The sequence below is a fragment of the Microchirus variegatus genome, assembly GCF_963457635.1.
Source record: "Microchirus variegatus genome assembly, chromosome: 4".
In the NCBI taxonomy this organism is placed as follows: Eukaryota; Metazoa; Chordata; class Actinopteri; order Pleuronectiformes; family Soleidae; genus Microchirus; species Microchirus variegatus.
The window spans coordinates 29,766,928-29,788,434 of NC_139805.1; the positions used below are offsets into that span (position 1 = coordinate 29,766,928).

The 21,507-nt window shown below is 39.4% G+C and overlaps 1 protein-coding gene across 1 annotated transcript; it reads right to left on the minus strand.

Annotated features, from left to right (window-relative positions):
- Positions 1 to 9,756: 9,756 nt before the first annotated feature.
- dgkab (diacylglycerol kinase, alpha b) lies at positions 9,757 to 21,507 on the minus strand (the record flags this gene model as incomplete). Its single annotated transcript, XM_083887867.1, has 23 exons — positions 9,757 to 9,845; positions 10,134 to 10,194; positions 10,303 to 10,423; positions 10,546 to 10,726; positions 10,834 to 10,924; positions 11,008 to 11,072; positions 11,549 to 11,709; positions 11,788 to 11,877; positions 11,951 to 12,036; positions 12,118 to 12,192; positions 13,066 to 13,139; positions 14,041 to 14,091; positions 14,203 to 14,301; positions 14,388 to 14,498; positions 15,377 to 15,465; positions 15,638 to 15,755; positions 15,841 to 15,957; positions 16,115 to 16,189; positions 16,781 to 16,830; positions 16,972 to 17,046; positions 18,925 to 19,069; positions 19,546 to 19,622; positions 21,435 to 21,507. The coding sequence occupies 23 exons, from the start codon at positions 21,505 to 21,507 to the stop codon at positions 9,765 to 9,767; spliced, it is 2,166 nt and encodes a 721-aa protein (XP_083743993.1). The 3' UTR covers positions 9,757 to 9,764.

The window sequence follows — 21,507 nt, forward strand, 5'->3', positions numbered from 1 at the left end:
TCAGAGCGACGCTGAAGACTCCATACACTCTTGTTTTATTTTGGCTGCGTCGACAAAAAGGCGGGTCCGTGCCCATAGATGGTAAACAGGGCGGTGGAACTTTCCGGGGCGCGGGCCAATCAGCGCCCGACGCCGAACCGACGTCGTTCCGTGTGACGCACGCCCGGGATTCCATTGACGCAAGAGCCGGGGGAGCGTGCGTTCTAAATATAAACTGAAAACGACAGCGGCGGCGCTCACGTGGGTCTATTACTGGATGAAAGGTGCTAAGAATAGCCCCAGTTTGGAGGTGCAGACGTTTTCAGACTGGAAATATTAGAGTTGATACGCGTGTGTTACCTCAGGACAGTCCAGGAAACACCTGCGCTACAGGGGACCTTTGTTTTGATTATAGGCTTTTAAAAAAAAAAACAGGATGAAGCAGCCAAAGTTTTGTTTGTTTTTTTAAATGTGAGGGGGTAACTTTTTTAATGAAATGTGATTTATGTATTTAAAAAAGTCTCAGGGCAGGACCAGGGAGCTCTGGCTCCAGCTGAAATCTAATTGGGCCCTGAAGTACTGTCTGTCACTAGTCACTTAAACAGAGATGACAGATGGATGCAATTCTACACCCAAACAACGAGTGACAGTTATAGTAAATATAAATGTCCACATCAGTGCCGCCCCAAGCTTTTACGGGGCCCTAAGCTGAATTTGAGTTGGGGGTATAACACATTAAATTACATTGTGTTATATACACCAAACCAGCGTTTCTTTTATCATCAGAGAGCCTACTATTAATTTGCCAGTGTTGCCAATTTAGCAACTTTGTCACTATATTTAAAGGTGCCATATGTAAGAATGTGGCCAAAAACGGTTACTAAATTCAAATAATAAAAAAAGAGGTCTTTTAGGTTTCGTTTTCTGACGTAACTGGCAACTCGTGGTTGCTCGGCAGCTGAGAGTCTACTGACTGCAATGATTGGTAGATGGCGGTAGGTGGCGCCACATGCCAAAACATGATTTCAAAACATGATTTGCGGTCAGCAAAATATTTTTTTGAATGCAAATATTTTGGCTGTACTGTTGTTGTTGGTGAGTTCAGTTTGTTATATGAACATTATTCCTGAGACTCTGTGACATATTAGGAGGATTTTTTGGGTCAGTTGCTTTAGATTTATTACATAATGCACCTTTAAATGGTTTGTATTTATGCAGCGATTTTGTAGTCTTGATGACCGCTCATCTTTCATACCCATTCACACGCTGCCACCACAGCCGTCAGGAGCAACATGGGGTCAAGTGTCTTTCCCAAGGACACATCAGCATGTAGACTTCAAGTTGAAAGATGACTAGCTCCCACTACCATTTTTAGTGAGTATCCAGACCAAAAAAAATGGGACTAGTGCCAAATCTAGTGTCTTTTTCTGGTGTTATTGAAGACTTTTGAAGACATGGACGTGTCACTTTAATTCTCAGCGAACAGCGGGTGATGTCGTGGGCCCCTCTGTCCCAAATTACTGTACTAAAAATTAAATCAATAAACTCAACAAGAGTGTCACTTTGCTGGTCCCAAGCCCGGATACAGGAGGAGATTTGGAATTGTTGCTTAAAATAAAAAAATAAATCAACAGAAGAAAGTTTATTTGTAGTTGTAGCTGTTTTTTTACTCACTTATGTGTCCATTACAGTTACTTACACATGGTGAATTATGCAAATTAGGCGATGACGTAATTTAGCAACTTCTCGCGACTTTTAGAACCAATAGCTACTTTTATTACTGAGGAGCTGGCAACACTGGCCCTTTCGTATTCAAAGTGAAGCACTAAGTGTGGTGATACTGACCTTGAATTACTCAAGTCAACCAGTTTAATGACTCCTAAATAAAACAAATGATAATATATAATATATATTATCATATTTATATTATAAATATATCTAAAGATATCTAAAACAATGTGATATTTCATGGCACGATATGGTACACATAAAAGGAGGTTACATGCATATATAAAGACATACAGTATATCATAAATAGACATATGACATGACAGAACAATATTTATGACTGATAAGTGAATATAAATAAATAATAATAATGGTTAAATAAATATATATACATATATATATATATATATGTATATATACATACATATACAGTATACAGTGCTCAGCATAAATGAGTACAGAGCCTTTGAAAAGTAAGATTTTGATCAATATGATGAACACTCAATGAACACAAGGACAAGTTTTATAGAAGATGTTTAACTCGTAACATGAAGGTAATGTTAATAAAATAACTTGGATCACAAAATCTTCAATTTCACCCAAATTAGTTGATGCAAAAATCATATTAATTGGAATATTCCACGACGACCACAAGACCACGAAAGCCATACATTTGTGAATTCATGATACCATCGATGAACTGCAGCTCCCTCATGCAGCCCCACATAAGGACACTGCCACCACCATTTTTTACTGTAGGCACCATGCATTTTTAATTCTGCTTTTATTTTAAAAACAAAAAAAAACTTTATATTAGGACTTAACACCACCTTTAGTTAATCTCCTAATCTTATTAGAATAAATGACTGTATGGATTGTTGATTTAATTATGTCACATTGATGCAATATTTTTTAACAGTAAAAAAAAAAAAAGTGATATGATAACAGACGAGTGTCATTAGAGGTCATCGTTTCAAGTTCACATAGGCTGCATACAATCCTCTGTTGGAAGGAGGATCTTTATTCTGACCTCCTACATATGACAATTAGGAACAGTTTCATTTCATGAAACGTGGAACCTCAGACCGTGTCATACTGTAATGCCATCACCAAGCATGTTGCACTATGCAAGTCACAGCCACAGCCGCAGACTCCAAAGTCGTCGTCGTCAGTTTCAACATCACCTTATACCCATTATGTCACAACAACCGGGACAACGACACACACAAACACTTGAGCCTTCTCCGGGGGGATCTTTGGCTGTGACTTTGTTTCTTTTTAAAGTGTGAAGAAAGTGAGAAGGATTATTGAGGGTATGCAATGGTTGAGATTTTCTCTGAAGCAGCTGATGAGATGGATCAGTCAGACCAGAATTAACCACAGATAATTACAGAGGTCTGAAGGTACAAGAGAAAACAAACAGACTTAAGTGAACATAGAGATGAGAGGAGCTCAAGACAGGGAGCTGCGTTTCCCAAAACGTGAGTATTTTAAAGTTGCTATATATAAGAAATGTATTGTATGAGTCCTAAAGTTATCATTATATACCCCTCCACAGTCTGCTACTTCATCCTCCACATGAGTAAATAAATCTTGGTGGTCGTTAAGTCCAGCTTTTTTAAACTAAGGCTCATCGCCAAGGTGAAGATCTATCTCCCTCACAAGGTCTTAGATACACTGATCCATGCTTTCATAACATCTTGGCAGGATGTCTGTAATTCTCTGTACTCCAGCTAGTCCAGAATGCTGCTGCTCGCCTGCAGGACAAAAATGAAAGAGACCACATCACACCTGTGTTGCTCTCCCTTCACTGGCTTCCTATTCGTTTTAAGATTGATTTTTAAAAATGTATTGTTGGTTTTCAAAGCTCTTAACGGACTAAAAAAAGCAGGGCTTGTCTGTAGCTGCCCCTAAACTTTGGAACTATTTACACGTGGAAATAAAATCTGCCCCCACCATTGAACATTTGGGTTAGGGTTAGACCCAACTCTTCTCTTTGGCCTTCAGTTCAGGATAAGAATAGTCTGCCGGTGCCAATCTCAGCTGTCACAGGGTGAAGGGCAGGCTACACCCTGGACAGGTCGACAGTCCATTGCAGGACAAACATACAGAAATGAACAAACATTCACTCACACACTCACACCTACTGGCAACCTTCTTACTATGAGGCAACAGTGTTAGAGGTGTGTGCCACTGTGTGGCCCCATTATATATCATGATGATGAAATACTGACTTTACCAATAATAATGCAGTCGGCAATTGCACAAAGGTGTGGGACCTAAAAAGCCTCACTACCCTTCTCAAAACGTCTCTACCAGAGGAGAATAAGGGCCCGTCCATATGGAAACGGGTTTAGGTGAATACTAGGGCTGCCAAAATTAACGCGTTAACGCAGGATGATTAATTTAAACGCGTTAATTTTTTTAACGCATTAACGCACTTTCTCACTTTCATCACGCTATGGGTAGACATGCAGTGTCTACCTATGAACAGGCAAGGCGGCGGGCAACTGCTTGGGGCCCCGAGCCGATAGGGGGGCTCCCGACACTCGGAGCCTAAATGCATCAGTGACCAGCCGCATCCCCGCCCCCCAATGGTTGATTTGCAATGACATCTCAGTAGGAAACCTCCCTAACGGGGCCTCACGTTAACCTGTGTGAAGCTGAAGGAAAATGAAGAGGAGTTATCAATCAGGTAGTTAGAAGAGGAAGAAAAAAAAGAAAGAAAGACACACAGTTGTAAGTGTATGATATAATCATAACATTAACAGTCACTGTCTAACTAACGGGGACACAGACAGCAGCTAACATTAGTGTCAGAATGCTAGCTAATGCTAACGCTAACTAGTAGAAGCAGGTGCTGATGAGGAATTTCCTGCTGTGGGTTTAGTACCCCCAAGAAAACTATTTAACTTCTATACTTTATATTTTGTTGATCATGTGAGTTATTTACAGTGCAATGTATAATGTTTTAAAAGTTGTTTTTTTAAAGTTATTTACAGTATTTTATTTGTTCTATTTATTTATATTGTCTTATAATGTGGGTTCTTTACAATGTAATGTTTATTTTTACTAAGTTTGTATAGGTTTTTACAAGTTATTTACAGTATTTTATTGTTCTTTACATTTTCATATACTTTATTTATCTCTCCGTTCCTAAAACAATATAAAGAGAAAATTATAATTTTTCTGGCATATTTAAAAATGTTAATTTATCGTGATTAATCGTGATTAATCCACAGCTACCCTGTGATTAATCTGATTAAAAATGTTAATCTTTTGACAGCCCTAGTGAATACACATGTTTGTTTTTTTTGTCCACACAGAGGCAGCACTTTTAGGGGACCTGAAACAGCACAGAACTTTTTGAAAACGGCAAAAACCGAGTGTCTGTAGTGAAGATGCAGAAGATGCGGAAGTTGAGGAGAGATGCTGGTGTGAATTTTTTTTCTCCCAGAAAGGACACGAAACTGAAATGTACAACTACAGTTAGCTAATGCTCCTCACATAGACGTTATGAGTGGATATTGGATGATAATTCTTTCGGCCTCTCCCTCTGTAGGGGTCACCACAGAGGATGTAATGCATATTTGATTTGGTATTGATTTTATGATGGATACCCTTCCTGATGCAACCCTCCCAGCACACTATGGGCCTGATTTACTAAGATTCCAAATAGAGAGCACTTAATTGCGTGCGCGAGCATAGGGACTGCGCCTGTTACTGGATTACGTTTTGCGGGTGAACTACTAAGATTGCGACCTCAATTGACTACAGGTGTAGAAGTGGTTAAGACCGCCCTATTTAAATGAGGATTTTGTGCTTGTTAAGGGTTGTCAACATGGAGAAAGAGAAAGAGCAGACTCAACGAAAGCGCAGAATGAAATTTGAAGCCACTGAACAGAAATGACAGGTCGATCATCCAGGGATATGACAACTGGGATCGAGGGATGTGACATCCTTGTTCCCCGGGTCCATAGAACCTTTTTATATTATTATTATTTTAATCTTGCAACGGTATTTTGGACAGCTCCATCATTACCTGACCTATCAAACAAAGAAAACTATGGACTATGGATGTTGTGTAGTATTTATGGGTTTATATAACCCAAAATCCACTTTTTTATACATATTATGTGCTCCTGCATTGTCTAGTCGCTGTATAATATTCTTTGTTTCATTTTCGTAGTGTTTCAAAAAGTCATGTAAAATAACATGGTCGCGGACCGCTACTGCATTGCCACGATGCCATGTTTCTACGGGAGCCTGTATAGACCAATGCGAGAGAACAAATCAAGCGTTGCTTTACTTGTAACGGAAGTCCCGCCTCCACTCTCTCCCCTTCGTCTGCTACGGCCGCGGTAGCTTGCCCTCTCCCTCGCCTCACGAACCTCATCTGCTGACACGGAGAAAGACGACGAGGGCGACATTTGACCGGCTGAGGATACCGTAGCGCTCAGGGAAGGGAGGGGGTGAGCAGAGGAGCAGTTCTTTGTTGTAAATTTCAGCCTCTCCTCTAGATGGCACTATAAATTACTTACTTCACCTTTAAGATAAAGTGGGGTTCCCCGTTCCTCCGGTCTTAACCAGGGAACATAGGTACGACCCCTCCTTCAACCACAAACTGCAGACAAGGTAAGCCCATACCAGTACAAACATGCGTTTCTCCTCTGGATATCTATATTTAATTTATTCAGATATACCAAATAAGAAATGAATGTGCGTCATCTGTGAACGCGTAGTTGAACATGCTCTGGAAAAGCGTAATTTCCTGATTTACAAATAGTATTTTTGTTTATGTATTTCTCAGAGCATATGTGCGTAACCGCAGCCATGTGTGCCAGTTAAGACCTGCCTTTCAAACGTGCTAAATATAGACGCAAAAATAATCACCGCAATCAGTTTCAGGTTTGATAAATCACTTTGCGCGTGCTAAAATAACATATTAACATTTTCTCCTCCCATCACACGCAACATTGCATATGCATTAAGGCACGAACGCTAAATGGGTTGCGAGTGCTATTTTGCCCGTCTGAGGGACGCACTCCTCGTTGCGCCCTGTTAGTAGATCAGCATCAACGCAAATCTGCGTGTGCCTCAGCTACACACTGTGTTTAACGGACGGTGAGGTCGTGGGCCATGTTTTCATTATCACATGATATTAAGTGGGGGGCCGCATGTAATCGATTGGGGGGGCCGCCAGTTTGAGACCCCTACTTTAAGTTGATAGTGGATATTTTACATACATAGTGCTTTTACAGTCTGTTGCTGCTTTAAGGCACAATCTCCACCTGTTGCTGACATGAGATAAAACTAACGAAATAGGTTCAATGTTTATAGAATAGAAATAAACTGTAATAGAGTTATATATCTGTGTATGTGCATGAAAACACTACCTCTGGGTATACAGTAAGTGCAGCTCAGTGTTTTGGAAACTTGATAATGTGAGTGGCAAGTCGACCCACATTCTCCAATGTTTGGAATTGGCATTGCAGTTACCATTTTAAACTCTAAAGGTCACTGTTGTTCATATTTGACATTTGTCACCTTTAATAACCTACCAATGAAACTCATTAATCAACTATCTTTCCCAGCAGTCCTGCCTACTATAGTTCACAATCAGACCATACCAGCTGCTCCATGGAAATGATGCTCAGAGGGTAATAGGCAGCTTTCATTCACATAGAACCACTCTCTAGTCCACGTTCACATTTTCATGTGTGGCTCCCTTTTATCTTTCCACCAGCTTCCTTGTGACACACACACAATCACATGCTTTTTACTCTGAACAAAACCTTTGTTGTTGCCTCTAGATCCTCCTGCTCTGCCTCCCACATGGATCCAGTGTCGGCCTGCATATACCAAATTATTCTGAATACCACTATCACTTTATATTAAAACACTATATACTGATGTATTAAAAAAAAGAAAAAAAAGAATTGCAACTGCTGTTTGTCCTTTCAAAGACTATGATATGAAACAAGATCACTGTATAATATCTTGCCTTAAGTATAAGTCAGTCCAGTGCATAAATCTCTTCGTAGATGAAGAAATGTGGCAGGGCAATTTGTTAAATAATCATTTCCTTTATCTGCCCATACACAAGGTAATCAGTCAGGGTACTTTAATTTACTGTATGTTGTCAATGTGATGTATGATGAACTGTTAAAATAATAATAGACAATTGTCAACTGTACAAGAGAGACAGGTTTTCTTTCTTTTTGGAATCATTTTATTGCATTTAATCAGTAAACGAGATGATAATCCAGTTTGTCAGTGACGTTAGGAAGTAAATTCTGGGGATGTTAATATATTTATATCCTCTAAACCTTTAAGGTAAATGTAAACACAAGATAAATGTAGGAGAGCCCACTTTCCCTTCAAAGCACTTTCAGGATATATTTAGATAGAGGTCCAGTGTGCAACATTTAGGAGGCATTTGAATACACTATCAAAAAATATCTTCATAAGAGTGTATAACTGCTTTAAAATAAATAATTAATTATTAATTAATTTAAAATAATTATAAATAGGTCTCCATCTCGCACCACCATATTTCTAGAGCAGCCCATAGGGACAAGTGTGCATTTTGCAAATGAAGAATGACATCATTTTTGGTATGCAAAGGCCACCGTAGATCCCTGACCCGTGGGAAAGGGAAGGGTGAGCAGAGGAGTCCTCCTCTGTAGTCTCACCATAACTAATTGTTACACACTGGACCTTTAAAACTTTACTGCAAATCATCATAAAACCACCATTCAATCAGCTGTTTCTTACATTGTTCATCAGCACCCTTTTTTATAAACAATGAAATTCGTACAGGAATAAATAAAAACATGCACACATAAATAAATATATTTCAGATGGATCAACACTGAGCCAGATATAACCTGGTCTGGAACTGGTTATGTTCATTGTTCTAGCTTGAAATTGAAGAAAAAAAAGCATCACCCATTTGCTAATCAGCTTCTTTGGACATGGTTTTAATCTTACTGTGCCAGAACTGTAGGAAATGTTTCAGGATCAAAGTGATTCACTCTTTATTTCTAATGATATTTTCTATAAGCAATTCTCATCTGAAATAGAATATGTTCGTATGTACATGAACTTATTGAGTCATCCACGACCAGTAACGCACAAGAATCAACATGCATTATTTGGTGATGCAGAACATCTAAGCCAGAATACTGAGAGCTCCTTATTCTTGCTCTCATAGTGCAAGATAATTGATTAGATTTCACTTTGATTGAGCCTGACGTTTATAACGCCCGTCATGATACTCGTTATCTCTGACTGAGGCTTTAGGTTTTGTTAACCCAGCACAAGCACAGAAAGCCTGGCTCTGTTGAACACACTCTGTAGCACAGCAAATCAAAACAATCATCACAAGCTGCATTAGGAAGTACAGATGAAGCAAGAAAAAGCTATTGCAACGTAAAACAAGTTTATATTCCTCGTCCATGTATAGTAGTTCGCTGTATCCATATTAACTGTGTTATTTTATGTACAAACACAAAACAGATGGATGCATTCGTTTTAAGTTGGCACACATTTGTGTTGGTCTGTCATTGTGCTCAGTGCATACATGCAAGCTGTCCATACTTTAAAATAGATCAGAATGACATCACAGACACAAACACATGAATGATTAACAATAAAAACACATATCTACACAATTAGCAGTAGCCATCCCCATATAACACTCATCCTGTGTCCATTCTCTTTTAGTGCAGCCACTTCAAGCCTAAAAAGTATTTTAAATATAAAAAAATATATAAAAAGTATTTATTTTTTTTTAAATGTCCTTTTATAAGTTTGATCATCAAGAGTGTCATTCTCATGATAATTATATTGACTACTTAAATAATTTTTTATAATTTAATTACTATATTATTCTGTTTTCGGCTTATTTTATTTGGTTGAATAGTTTTTATATTTTTTCATCTTGCAAAGCACATATAAAGCAGTGCTATATACATTTTATTTTAATTTATAGAACGATGACGTGTGGTCTGCTATCTCTCCGCTGACTGGACCACGCAGCAAAAACGGTTTCTCTACTTGTGGTGAAAGAAGGACGATGGTTTGGTTGCTGCAGCTGTGAGCATGTTGGCTTGGTTCTTGTGAGTTATGTAGATCTATAATAAATCAAAGACACATAATATTAAGCCAATGGTGAACTGCACCCACAGAAATATTGCAAAATAAATGTATAAACAAAGGTCCAGTGTGTAATATTAAAATAATTTATTGGAAGAAATTGATATGTTAAGTCTGTTGCAGTTCCATCATTTACTTGAGAAAGTGACAGATGAGGAGTTTCACCATTAGATGTCACTAATTCTTACACACTGGACCTTAAGTTTAATTACAGACCTCAAAATACAGCACAGTACAATTAATTTATAATAGTTACAAACACTCACAGTACAAGGAGGCTGCATCCATGGTTCCCCATCAATCTGCATAGGCAGGGCTTTGATTGTCCTGCACACAGGAAGTAGTGAGTGTGAGATAATAATGCTCTATCAACAAAAACAGTAACATCGCATTGGTCTTTTTTTTTCATCCATTTTTAAGGAAAAAATACACAACCTTATGGTGATTTGAGAGGTCTGGGCCAGTCTGTGTCCAGCACTCTTCAGTCCAGTGTAGATTTGTCCCATCTCTATGGCTCCTTCCAACCCCACCACCTCCAAACGTCTATCGCTCATGTCTGAAGAATGATGAAACATGCACAGAGGAGAAAATGTAAACTAATACTAAAGTAAACAGGATGTGAAGGCATCTACACTATAAATAAATAAAGTAATTTAGAAGAGTACAGCCAAGCCTCACCTTGCGAGACTAATTTAAGAAGTTCAGGATCAGTGATAACCTCACTGGGCTCCACTTCGGGCGCACCCTCAGGCTTCTTAGACTCGCCCCAGAGGTTGGATCCTCCGTGCATGCTGGGTATGTTGAGGACAGCTATTCCTTCCAGAGCTGTGTTGCCAAAGTCCAGAACTTTCCCACAGCACTGGCGGAGACACAGTACCAGATTGAATTGTTTAAACAAGACGACTCCAAAGCAAGACTCAAAAACGAAAGCAACGATACCAGCACAGCAGAAGCACAAATGTTCACCTCAATCATAATACACTCCTTCAGCCTCTTGCAGGAGGCAGAAATGGTCTCAGATGTGGCAAACTCTAAATACCGAAGTTTGTTCTTCATTCTGAGACAGGACAAGAGAAGACAACAAGAAGGTCACCATTACTGACTGAAGAAACCAACCTGTATATTATTATAAATATTCACCTGCTACTGAATCTCTGCGGGTGTTTCTCTCTCATGGAGTGGAAACGATGAGCAATGGAGGCGTCCTGATCACATGGACACAAATAAAATGCAGGATTTAGTGTAAGAAATTGAATATACTACTCATAATGGTTGAAATAATCGCTCCCGGGCATGTGCATTTGTTTTCAACAGAGCCAGCGAACACAAGCCGTGGAGCCATGTACATGCATCCATTTTGAATGCTTCTGTGTTTTGCAGTTCTAGGCATTCGTAAAAAGCCGGTACGATGTTTACGTGTGTCAAACAGTTGTTTCCTCTTCCTCGCTTCCTCCGACAACTTTAACTGTTATTCTTTTTTGCCTGCTCTGCCATGATGAATGTCTAAAATAACAGTGTAGTGCCATGAAGCTATTTGTGTTTCTTGCAACACCCAAGACTTTACGAGACTCCTGATTCTGTGGACTCCATGTCAGTGGCCTTGATCTTCCAAGGCTGGTTTTCCTCTAACATACGGTAGGTTGGAGTGGAAACAGGCCCCAATCTCCCCACACTGACTCACCACTCCAATAGAGAAGTAGTTGTTGATGATCTCGTATGGTACAGGGTCTCCTGCCTCCTGAGGGTCGTCTGGTACCACCTGGATGCTCCAGCGATCCAGTGGCATAACCTTACTGGCTTCAATCTCCTTCAGGATCCCTTTCAGATCTGACCCCTCATAGCCTTAAATGAAGTGAAGCAGGGTGAGAATGGCACCAAAGCCAGTGCAGGTACATGAAGTTAAGGACTTTGTGGTTTTACCTCCTCCCCAGCGAAGACAGCGAGCCATGTCGTTCCCAGTACCCAGAGGCAGGACAGCTACTGCAGGACTCACCTGAAGGTCTGCTTTGTCTGAAATCACAGGGACATCATTTAGCCTTAGCACCAGTTCGCTCAGTTTGAAACTCAGAAGGACCTGTGGTACCTATAGCATCAAGGAGCCAGCCAACCGTGCCGTCTCCTCCACACACCAAGATCCTGTAATCACGCAGGTTGCGGAGGAGTTGCAGCCTAAAATACAAAGGCAAGCTTAATGTGAATAAAAGACAACAACAAAAATGTGATTCCCACTGTAGTAAAAGTGCACTGCACCCTGGTCCAGGGCCTCCATTGGACAGATTATACACTTGACGTGGATTCAGCATGTACTGAAATTTCCTGAGCACTCTGCAGAAAACACAAAAGAAGGAAAAGTCAAGGGAACATACAATATTTTAAGTGCAGTGTTTCCAAAAGTGAAGGTCGTGGTCCACTGGTGGACCTTAGAGGTATTGCAGAAAGGCCTCAGACAGGCATTTTCCAAATGATGTGAAATAGAGAATATGTAAAATGCCGAAACTACAATGTATTTTGTTCTAAAAAAGGTAGAAAATTACAATGTATGTTTTGAGATGTAATTTATGGTCACCTGAGCTCTGTTAAATCTATAGAAATGGAAAATTATAGGGGAACTAAAAAACAACATTGACTAAAGTATCCATCTTCAACAGTACATAATGAAATCTATGATAGTCATAAAGTGAACATTTTAGCCAGAGAGTCTGTGTATTGGTAACATATTGCATACAAAGGTAAGATGTTATACTGTTATTGACGTTAAATTGACATGAATAACATCTTCACCACGGACCCACGGTTGGTGTAGTGGTTAGCACTCGGGAGAACCCGGGACCTGGGTTCCTGGGTTCAAGGCCCGTTTGGGACAACGTAGGAACAAGGGCCTTTCTGCAAGGCCCTTGTTCCACTGTGTGCGTGAGTTTTCTCCGGCTTCCTCCCACAGTCCAAAAACATGCAATATGGGGATTAGGTGAATTGGTCACTCTAAATTGACCGTAGGTGTGAGACTGTAAGTGAATGGTTGTTTGTCTCTATATGTGGCCCTGTGATGGACTGGCGAACTGTCCAGGGTGTACCCCGCCTATTGCCCAATGTCAGCTGAGATAGGCACAGTATCCCCCGAGACCCTCTGGTGGAGGATAAAGCGGTAGATAATGGATGGATGGAACATCTTCACCCGTATCAATACTATGAGCTGCTTACTTTTCACCCTGCTTTCCTCCACTCTTGGGGTTAACAAACACCAACAGAGGATGAGCATTAGGAACTGGGGCTATCTGAAAAACAAACAAACAGATTTTTCAGACTTATCATCTTAAATGTTACATTTCAGTATGTGGACGCTTAAAACTTCCGTTTGAATGAATGTAGGTCTTCTGTTTATACATATACTAACCACACTAACTCTGTTTCCAAAACACAATATATTAAGATGTACTTAACATCTAAATATATGTTTTTAAGTAATGCAGATTACTTAAAAACATATATATGGTATCAAAAAACCTTGATAGGCAAATTAATCAAGCAACCATGGACTCAGACTCTGGGAATGACTCCTCTATTCTCTAACATTTAAATATGAGGGTGATTTACTGTAATTATTATAGCAGATGTTTTTACATTTAAAAATGGTCAAACTGAAATATATAGAAATTTACTCATGTAAAGAAACACAGTCCAAACTACAAAGACTACAAACAACAATCACACATGAGTGTTTCTTACATACTGAGCACATGGAGGGTAGCAAAGTGTGGCAAGAGATTTTGGTCAACTTTCGTAATTAAAATAACACAAACTGATCTTTGTCAAGAGGCAAGCAGCACACACAGCACACAACCACCTCAGCGAGAATCTGATCCTAAAAATATGTACTCTTTAATCTGAAGCGTTGAATGAAAGGGCTTGTCTGTGCAGATGCCGACAGAACCATTGCAGTTGCATTTGTCCAAGAACGAAGCGAAGCAAATAGACTACAAAGCCACCAGTATAGGGTCATTTTGAGCATGACGCATTATATGACAAATCACTAAAATAAGAGCTTCTCCCTTGAGCAGTGTGTGTGCTAATGGTAATTTGAGCAAACAACTTGAATGAGACTTTGCAGAGAAAACCCATGGGTGAACAGGTGGGAAAGACATCAGAGTATGTGGGAAGTCTTTGCCAGAGGCAGACCTGCAGGACGTGGCCGTCAGGAGTCACATTTAACAAGCTGGTGTCCTCTTCCTGAAGGAAAGCAAGGACAATCAATTGATAAATACAATTAAAAGACTCATAAAAATGCTAATTTAAAGCAAAATTATGTTTTTTTTCTTTCTATGCTGCTTTTTTTTTTACCTTTGAGACAGAATATATGGCCCATGGAGGCAGAATATGATCTTTCAGAGGCCCACAGTCACAGGATGGTGAGCCAGAGAGAAGACACTCATCATGACGCTTATAAACAAATACAAAAAAAAGACTCGGTGAAGGTAGATATACAGTAAGGCCTCTGCATAAACAACCACATGCACAATGCTTACCATCTCCTGACACCACGCACAACGCCTCCCTGCAGAATTTTTGATCTTCTTATGGCAGATCTGACACTTGGAAGATTTACAGCCAGCTCTGATCCAGTCGTGAGCTTTTACCTGAGACACACAGGAGCAGAGGTCACAGGTGTTACCACTGACTGACATACCCTGGGTTGTTTTCACATATCTGTGGAATGTCTCGACAGGTCTCAGGATGCTAATCAAATTCATCTGAGAGAACAAAGTTGACGTTGAAACAGCCCAGCCCCAAATGACTGCAGGAAAAATTACATCATTAGTGGTTTTTAAAGAATTCGCACAGACCGCAACTTCCGCCTGAGCAGCAGCTGAGGTGATAGACAGCCGCAGATATATGACTATTTGGACAGCCTTGGACTTGGCGTCATCGAATCAAATATTCATTTAGTTCTTTTTGCACAAATATATATATGTAACAAAAGATAAAGATTACAGTGCAGGCAGGGCTTGCTTAGGGCTTAGTTGAAGCGTTGTGATGGCAATGTAATAAAGGGAAATTAATTACACAGTAACACAGTCTATTATAATAGACCTGCATATTTATTACTATGAAGCATGTTTGCAAGCATGTTGGACAGCTCACTGTTGTGGTGCATTAAAGATGTTGTGAATGGGTGAGCTGTGGCTGTGACAGGATGCTGGGAACAAACAAATCCTTCTCTATGATTGTGCAAAGTAAGGACATTAAAGCTGATGTACGGAGCAGAGTGTGCCGGCTTTAATCCGCACTTAAAAAAACACACTGATGGGTTGCACTTATTACTGGCTAATGCACCCTAATGCTCTTTGATGTTAATGTGTTCAGCGTCACTGCCATTTGGTTTCTGGTCAGGAATAAAAACCTGGCATTGACGCGTTCCTCTTAAAACATTGAATTTAAAAATTGAGATTTGAAATGAAAAGGTCAGAGCAACATAAGGAACCAGAAGTGAGAATGTATTGTAGTGTTTTCTTACACCAATGCTCTTCTTTGACTTGACAAAGGTACTAGCACAGGGCTCTGGGTTCTTGTTGGCACACTGACTGTGCACGGTGTACTTGCAACCTGTGAGAAGAAACGTGGAAACATGTCATAGACGCCGAGACATAGTTTCCTCTGTTCTGCAGCTACAATGATTCATATTTCTGTGAAAATGCAGAGGCAGGAATTGATTGACATTTTGTTCGCAACATTTGAGGTGCATGTCTGCCCCCTAGTGGCTGCTGTGAGCTCTTACAGGTGCAGCTGAGTCCCTGCTTTCTCAGGCCGAGCATCATGTTCTGACACACGCCGCAGTAAGTCGGCTTTTTAAAGTCCTTCATCCTCCAGATGTGCTGCCCATCCTTCTCTGGCACCTGTGTGAAGAAAGCGACATGGAAAATGTCAGCTACAGGTTCTAATGAATGTTGTTTGTAGTCAGTAGAAATGTTTGTTCTTTACCTTCAGCCCGAGCAGAACCAGTAGAGGCACATTGTTCATGCCACCCTTCACCCATTCCTCCAGTGTGACTGTACCACTGTTGTCTGCATCGATCGCTGTCATCATGTCTTTCAGCACCTGCACAACAACAACCACATTAGTACTGAGCATTAATCATCAGTGATGACTTTATTGAATGTCTCCTGCACGTCTCTGCAACGCTCTGCCCTTTGCCAAGCACATTAAAAACATTCTCTGGAACAAATAATAAAAAAGAACAAAAGTGTTCGCATACTGGTCTGAGCTCCGTCACGTCCCAGCCTAGGTAATTGGCAGCGCGCATCATCTGGGTGATTATACGGTCCACTTCCTGATGGCGACAACACAGTTTACATTCACAGTGGACACAGGTCATCAACTCAAACCTTTTTAAACAACTGTATAAATGTGAGTATTTTTTCTGGAAGTATCTGCTGACTAAAATTGCAAATTTCAGTGCTCTTGTCTAATTATTCCTCATTTATTAAGTAAAGGATGTTAAGGGCTTTCACATGTGCAGCAGAACTGGGGTTAAATGTATTAACTAATGTCACCGTCAGAAGTGAATACAGCTCCATCACATTATGTCAGTTTGCAAATAAAATTCAGAGTGCAGAAAGAGGCAGAATAACAATACGTTTACTAATACAATAATTTTTGAGACTCTAGTACTTTAACTTGGAGGTTTTCCGGTTTTCCAAGTCCAGCTGAGACATATATTTTAGGGAGAGATTCTAATTAATATCCTCACTGAAACTAACATGTACTCTTTAATCTGAAGCGTTGAATGAAAGGGCTTGTCTGTGCAGATGCCGACAGAACCATTGCAGTTGCATTTGTCCAAGAACGAAGCGAAGCTTAAGGGGAAATTAAACCATGTAATATAATTTGGGAATGTTTAACAATTCACTCGCTGACTTACAGAACTGTCCAAGACTCCATTCATGTCTTTGTCGTAAAGTTTGAAAGTACCTAGAAACACAAACAGACAGAAAATCAACAACAATTGTTTCTTCACTTTTACGATGATTTATATAGTCATTAAAAAATAAATAAAAATACATGACAATAACATGCCAAAAGAATTGAAATCAAGAGGTGGAGAAAACTAACACTCAAGCTTCTCTCGTGGTTGTCCTTCCTCCAGCACTGAGAAGTAACAGGAGACATCGCGGAGAAACACCCTTCCTGAAATAAGAGACAGGTTTATTACGTCACTAAAGTCTAAAACTGCTCAATTTCAGTTCCTGATGTTGCTGTCAGAAACAATTTAAAAGTTGCCACGCTAATCTCCAACGCTATGCTTATGGCCTCATATGGCATCTCAATCTACAGAAAATCGAAAGATTGTTCTTGAGAAAAAAGTTTAATAAGAGCTGCAGAACAATCGCAGACACGGGACATAAAATCATGTGATTGAACCAGAGTGCAAAATGTGCATTGGAATGAATGAATGAACCTCATGGCTCTAAAACAGCGGTCTCATTTGGCCCGCGGGACGATATTTTGTGGCCCCCCCACTTGATATCAAAGTGTAATGTAAGTGTGGCCCGCAGTGACGATGAGGATGAGCGGCGCAAGAGGGACCAAAAAAAAAAAGCTGTAGACTGTAGCAGCTGCTGATTCAAAACAGCAGTTATGCACACACATCAATATCACAACGTCTCAGCTGCTGTAGTTACTATATGTGTTTTCTGTTTTCTGTTTTCACTTATACGTGCATCTGCGCAGCCTCAGCGGCCCGTGTCGTGCCAATGTAGGTATCCCCGACAGAGAGTGTCCTCTGGTATTATGAACAGCTTTCTTCTCTTATAGCCAAAGATATGGGGGGATACAAATTATGGCAGCCATGTAAACAGTCTGAAATAATGTGTTCCCCCACCCCCCCCCCCCACCCCCATATCTTAGGCTAGAGGAGAAGAAAGTTGTTCATAATACCAGAGGTTATAGAGTACTATGTGAAGTATACATAAAATAAATCATTAAACAATGCAATTGTTGTTAGTTGTAACTAATTTACTTGGGTGAAAGCAAGCGCACCACTGTTTCTCCGCCTCAGCTGCCATGGCCAGGGGAAACACTTTCTGACGGGGATACCTACATTGCGACACCGGTTTAGAGGTTTAAAACGAGCTGTCAATCACCCTAATTGACCAAGGTAAGCCAGAGCTATGGCGCTGCGTAACTGAAGACGCAGCGAGTCACCGAGTTATTACGCACCGCACAGGGAGCATCCATTTACAGCGAGTTATCAAACTTTATTTTTATTTTTTTCAAAACACGTTCTTTTTAGACCTGTAGTGACATGTATATAAAATTAAATGGGTTTTTAATAATTTGGTACCTAAGAAATCTCAAATGGCACAGATGGTGCCAAACTGTGACGAAAGAGAGAACGCCCAGACATCTCTTTAATAAAACCTCTGTAATTTCACCCTGCTTCACTTCAGCAGCATCAGACTTTGCACAGCTCATTTCCACATGATATTACATGACCTCCATGTGTTTTTAAGCTCCTACTGCATATTTTAAAGGTGATATTTACCATGACTTTAAAATGCAATATTTTTTTAGGCGAGAGAAAAAAATCCTTCAGTTATGCTGTGTTCCATGTACATTTACTCTGACACAGTGGCATCTACAGTGAAACTTACACCTCTGGTGGAATCTCATAAGTATTACCTTTATTTTGATACCAAGATAATCCACATAGAGCTTGTAACTGCAGAGTGAGTTGTAAGTAAACACATTCCCAGCCATAACAACACAATTAGAGTAAAAAGAAATGCTACAGAATTGGCATAATAATTAATTTAGTTGTTTTTTTTGTTGTTGTTTTTTTTAGTTACTTGCCCTCACTTCATGAGTCTGCATTTACATATGATAGATTTATTATCATATGTTATATATATTAATGGTTAAAAGAAAGACTTTTTGTAGCATTTTTTTTAAATCTTTTTTTCATTATTTAATGTCCTTAAGTCCAACCAAGATCTGAATTGAGCATGACTGAAGAGGTACAAGTTTTCCCGCTGCACACCTGCTTACACGTGCAGAATACTTTACCTTTTTTGGGCAGTGTGCTCTTTGTGTTTCCTTCCTGCTCTACATGTTGAAAATAGTTGAAAAGACGTTGGCAGAAATCGTCAGTAAAGTCTTCCCCCTCTAGGTAGGTCTTAAGAAAGAGACGGAAACCCGCGGCATCAACACCCTGATGAGAAATCAGAGCAGTTGTTAGAGGAGACACAGAGACAACACAACAATTCTCTATTTACCAGGAAGATGATATCTGGATGATGTTAATGACCTTAACTAAAGAAGCAGTGGGCCATTTTCTCAGCAGACATTTTGACATTCCAGAGTGCATGCTGGTTTACTGTGAAACTCTCCTTACTCACCAAAATTGGACATTTTTATTAATCATAAAATGATCAGCAACACCTGTGCTTCTCCTGCTAAAGCATGTCAAACTGGCTGCTGTGCAGAGCAACCACTGACATGTTTTCTTTATCTGCAGTCAAGAGGACAGTTGATAACAAAGTTCAAAAAAGTTTCCATGATTGCCTAAGTAATTAAATGATATTCACAGGCTTAAAATGTAGGTTTTCCATGAAAAAACTGGAAATTACAGTAAAAAAAAAAATGTGCAGAAAAGAGGAAAGAGTATACTGTGACACATTGGCTGACCTCTCCAAAGCTGTGCTGGGCGTGACGACCTCCGGGTTGAAACTCCTTAATCACATCTTTCACCCTCAAACTGCTGTCTACAAATAAAATCAGATGACGTGACATATAATAAGATTCACTCCCATCCACACGTGTCGTGGCATGAATACAGTACCAGTGCCAACTGACTGATCTGAACATTACATAACAGATAAAAATCTCACACATATTAATCTAAAGATAAAGAACTTAAGCTTTCAAGGCCCTTTAACTTTGAAATGACCTTCCTGAGGAGGGAACGCATGCATGCAAATTCAGAAGAATCTTTTAAATCACATGTTGGCACCAATTTTTACAGACTTGATGATTATGTCATCCTTTTACACCTCAGTTATCGAGTGAAGTGGAGAGAAAATAAGTGCACTTGAGCCGTGTTCATTAAACACTAAATTATAAACATTCCAGTAAATAAAATGAAATATAAGTGATGCTTACATTTTTAGTCCATATTAAACATTTTGCCAACTTGTATATTTAGATTATCCTCAATGATTTAATCAGTCCATTTTATTTGGTGTCCTGTTATTATGCTGTGCTCTAAGACGTTAGTGAATATAATTTAACATTAGTGAAGAACTTTAAACACTTCCAATAGATATAGCTTGTGTGTAACAATAGACACAAAAGCTGTAGACACTAGAAACACTAGACTGAATGGGAAAGAAAGGGAAAATGTCACATCACATTCCCTTGCAATTGATACTCTGGAAATAAGCTAAACAAATAAAGCATTGCCAATATTATCGCTATTTATCCTGTATTTAAATGCTTTTACTCTTCTAATTCATTTGTATTTCTTTATTGGCTGTTGAATGACATTGAATTTCTCTTTTGCTGAATTCTGTGGCTCTGCCTTTGGGTTTCTCTTGTGTTTCCTTTTTTTAAATTATTTTTAAAGGTGCTTTATATGTATAATGAAATTATGATAATCATTATTATTAACAGAGACACTTGGTGAGAAGTTCTCTTGTCTATTTGCCATTCGTTGCACTTTTCATGGTGTATACTTTAATATTTTATCCTGCTGTAGTTGTAGAGTTTAATGAACCCTCTTTTGAAAGACATTTTTCCTAAAGGTTATATGAATATGTGGGTTTTTATGAGAGACAGAGAGAGAGGAGCGGGTGTAATTATTGTCCTTCCATTATCCAACATAATTCAACACACACACACACACACTAAAAGCCTACAGCCCTATTTCATTTCTTTCAAAGCCGCTGAGAGGAAGTCTGTGTATTTTTAGCCGTGTTCCGCTTTGTGTTTCTGGTCAACAGGTCAATCAAATTCTGCATTAGCTCAAACCCCAGCGCAGGAGCACACACTTTCATTCAGGAGGCATCCTTTGAGCTGATGGAGAATGATGAAAAGAACTTCCTCACTCCTGAGTTTTATAGTGATGTTGATGTCCAGTGCTCGGTGGAAACAGCACTATTAAAATATTCTACTGACGTAAAAGTACTTTAACGTGGAAGACATTATCCTCAAGCAAAAGTGATTGATCTAAAACTCAGGTAACTTTAAAAGTAGCTCAAATAAAAATGTTCGTCGGGTAAAAGTTACAGGTGAATAAACTGTTTCCTTCTTCATCATACTAGACTGATTGAAGTCACACTCACTCAAACACTCTTTTTATACTTGATTATTTCTCTGAAATAAATAAATATGTATCTACTTTTCTTATGGAGAAATATTCATGTTCTGTGTATAGATAGATAGATAGATAGATAGATAGATAGATAGATAGATAGATAGATAGATAGATAGATAGATAGATAGATAGATAGATAGATAGATAGATAGATAGATAGATAGATAGATAGATAGATAGATAGATAGATAGATAGACTTACATTCCATGTACTGCTGCAGTTGGATAAAATCCACAGGAGTCAGAGATCCTTCACTGTCTTCAGAGGACGCCAT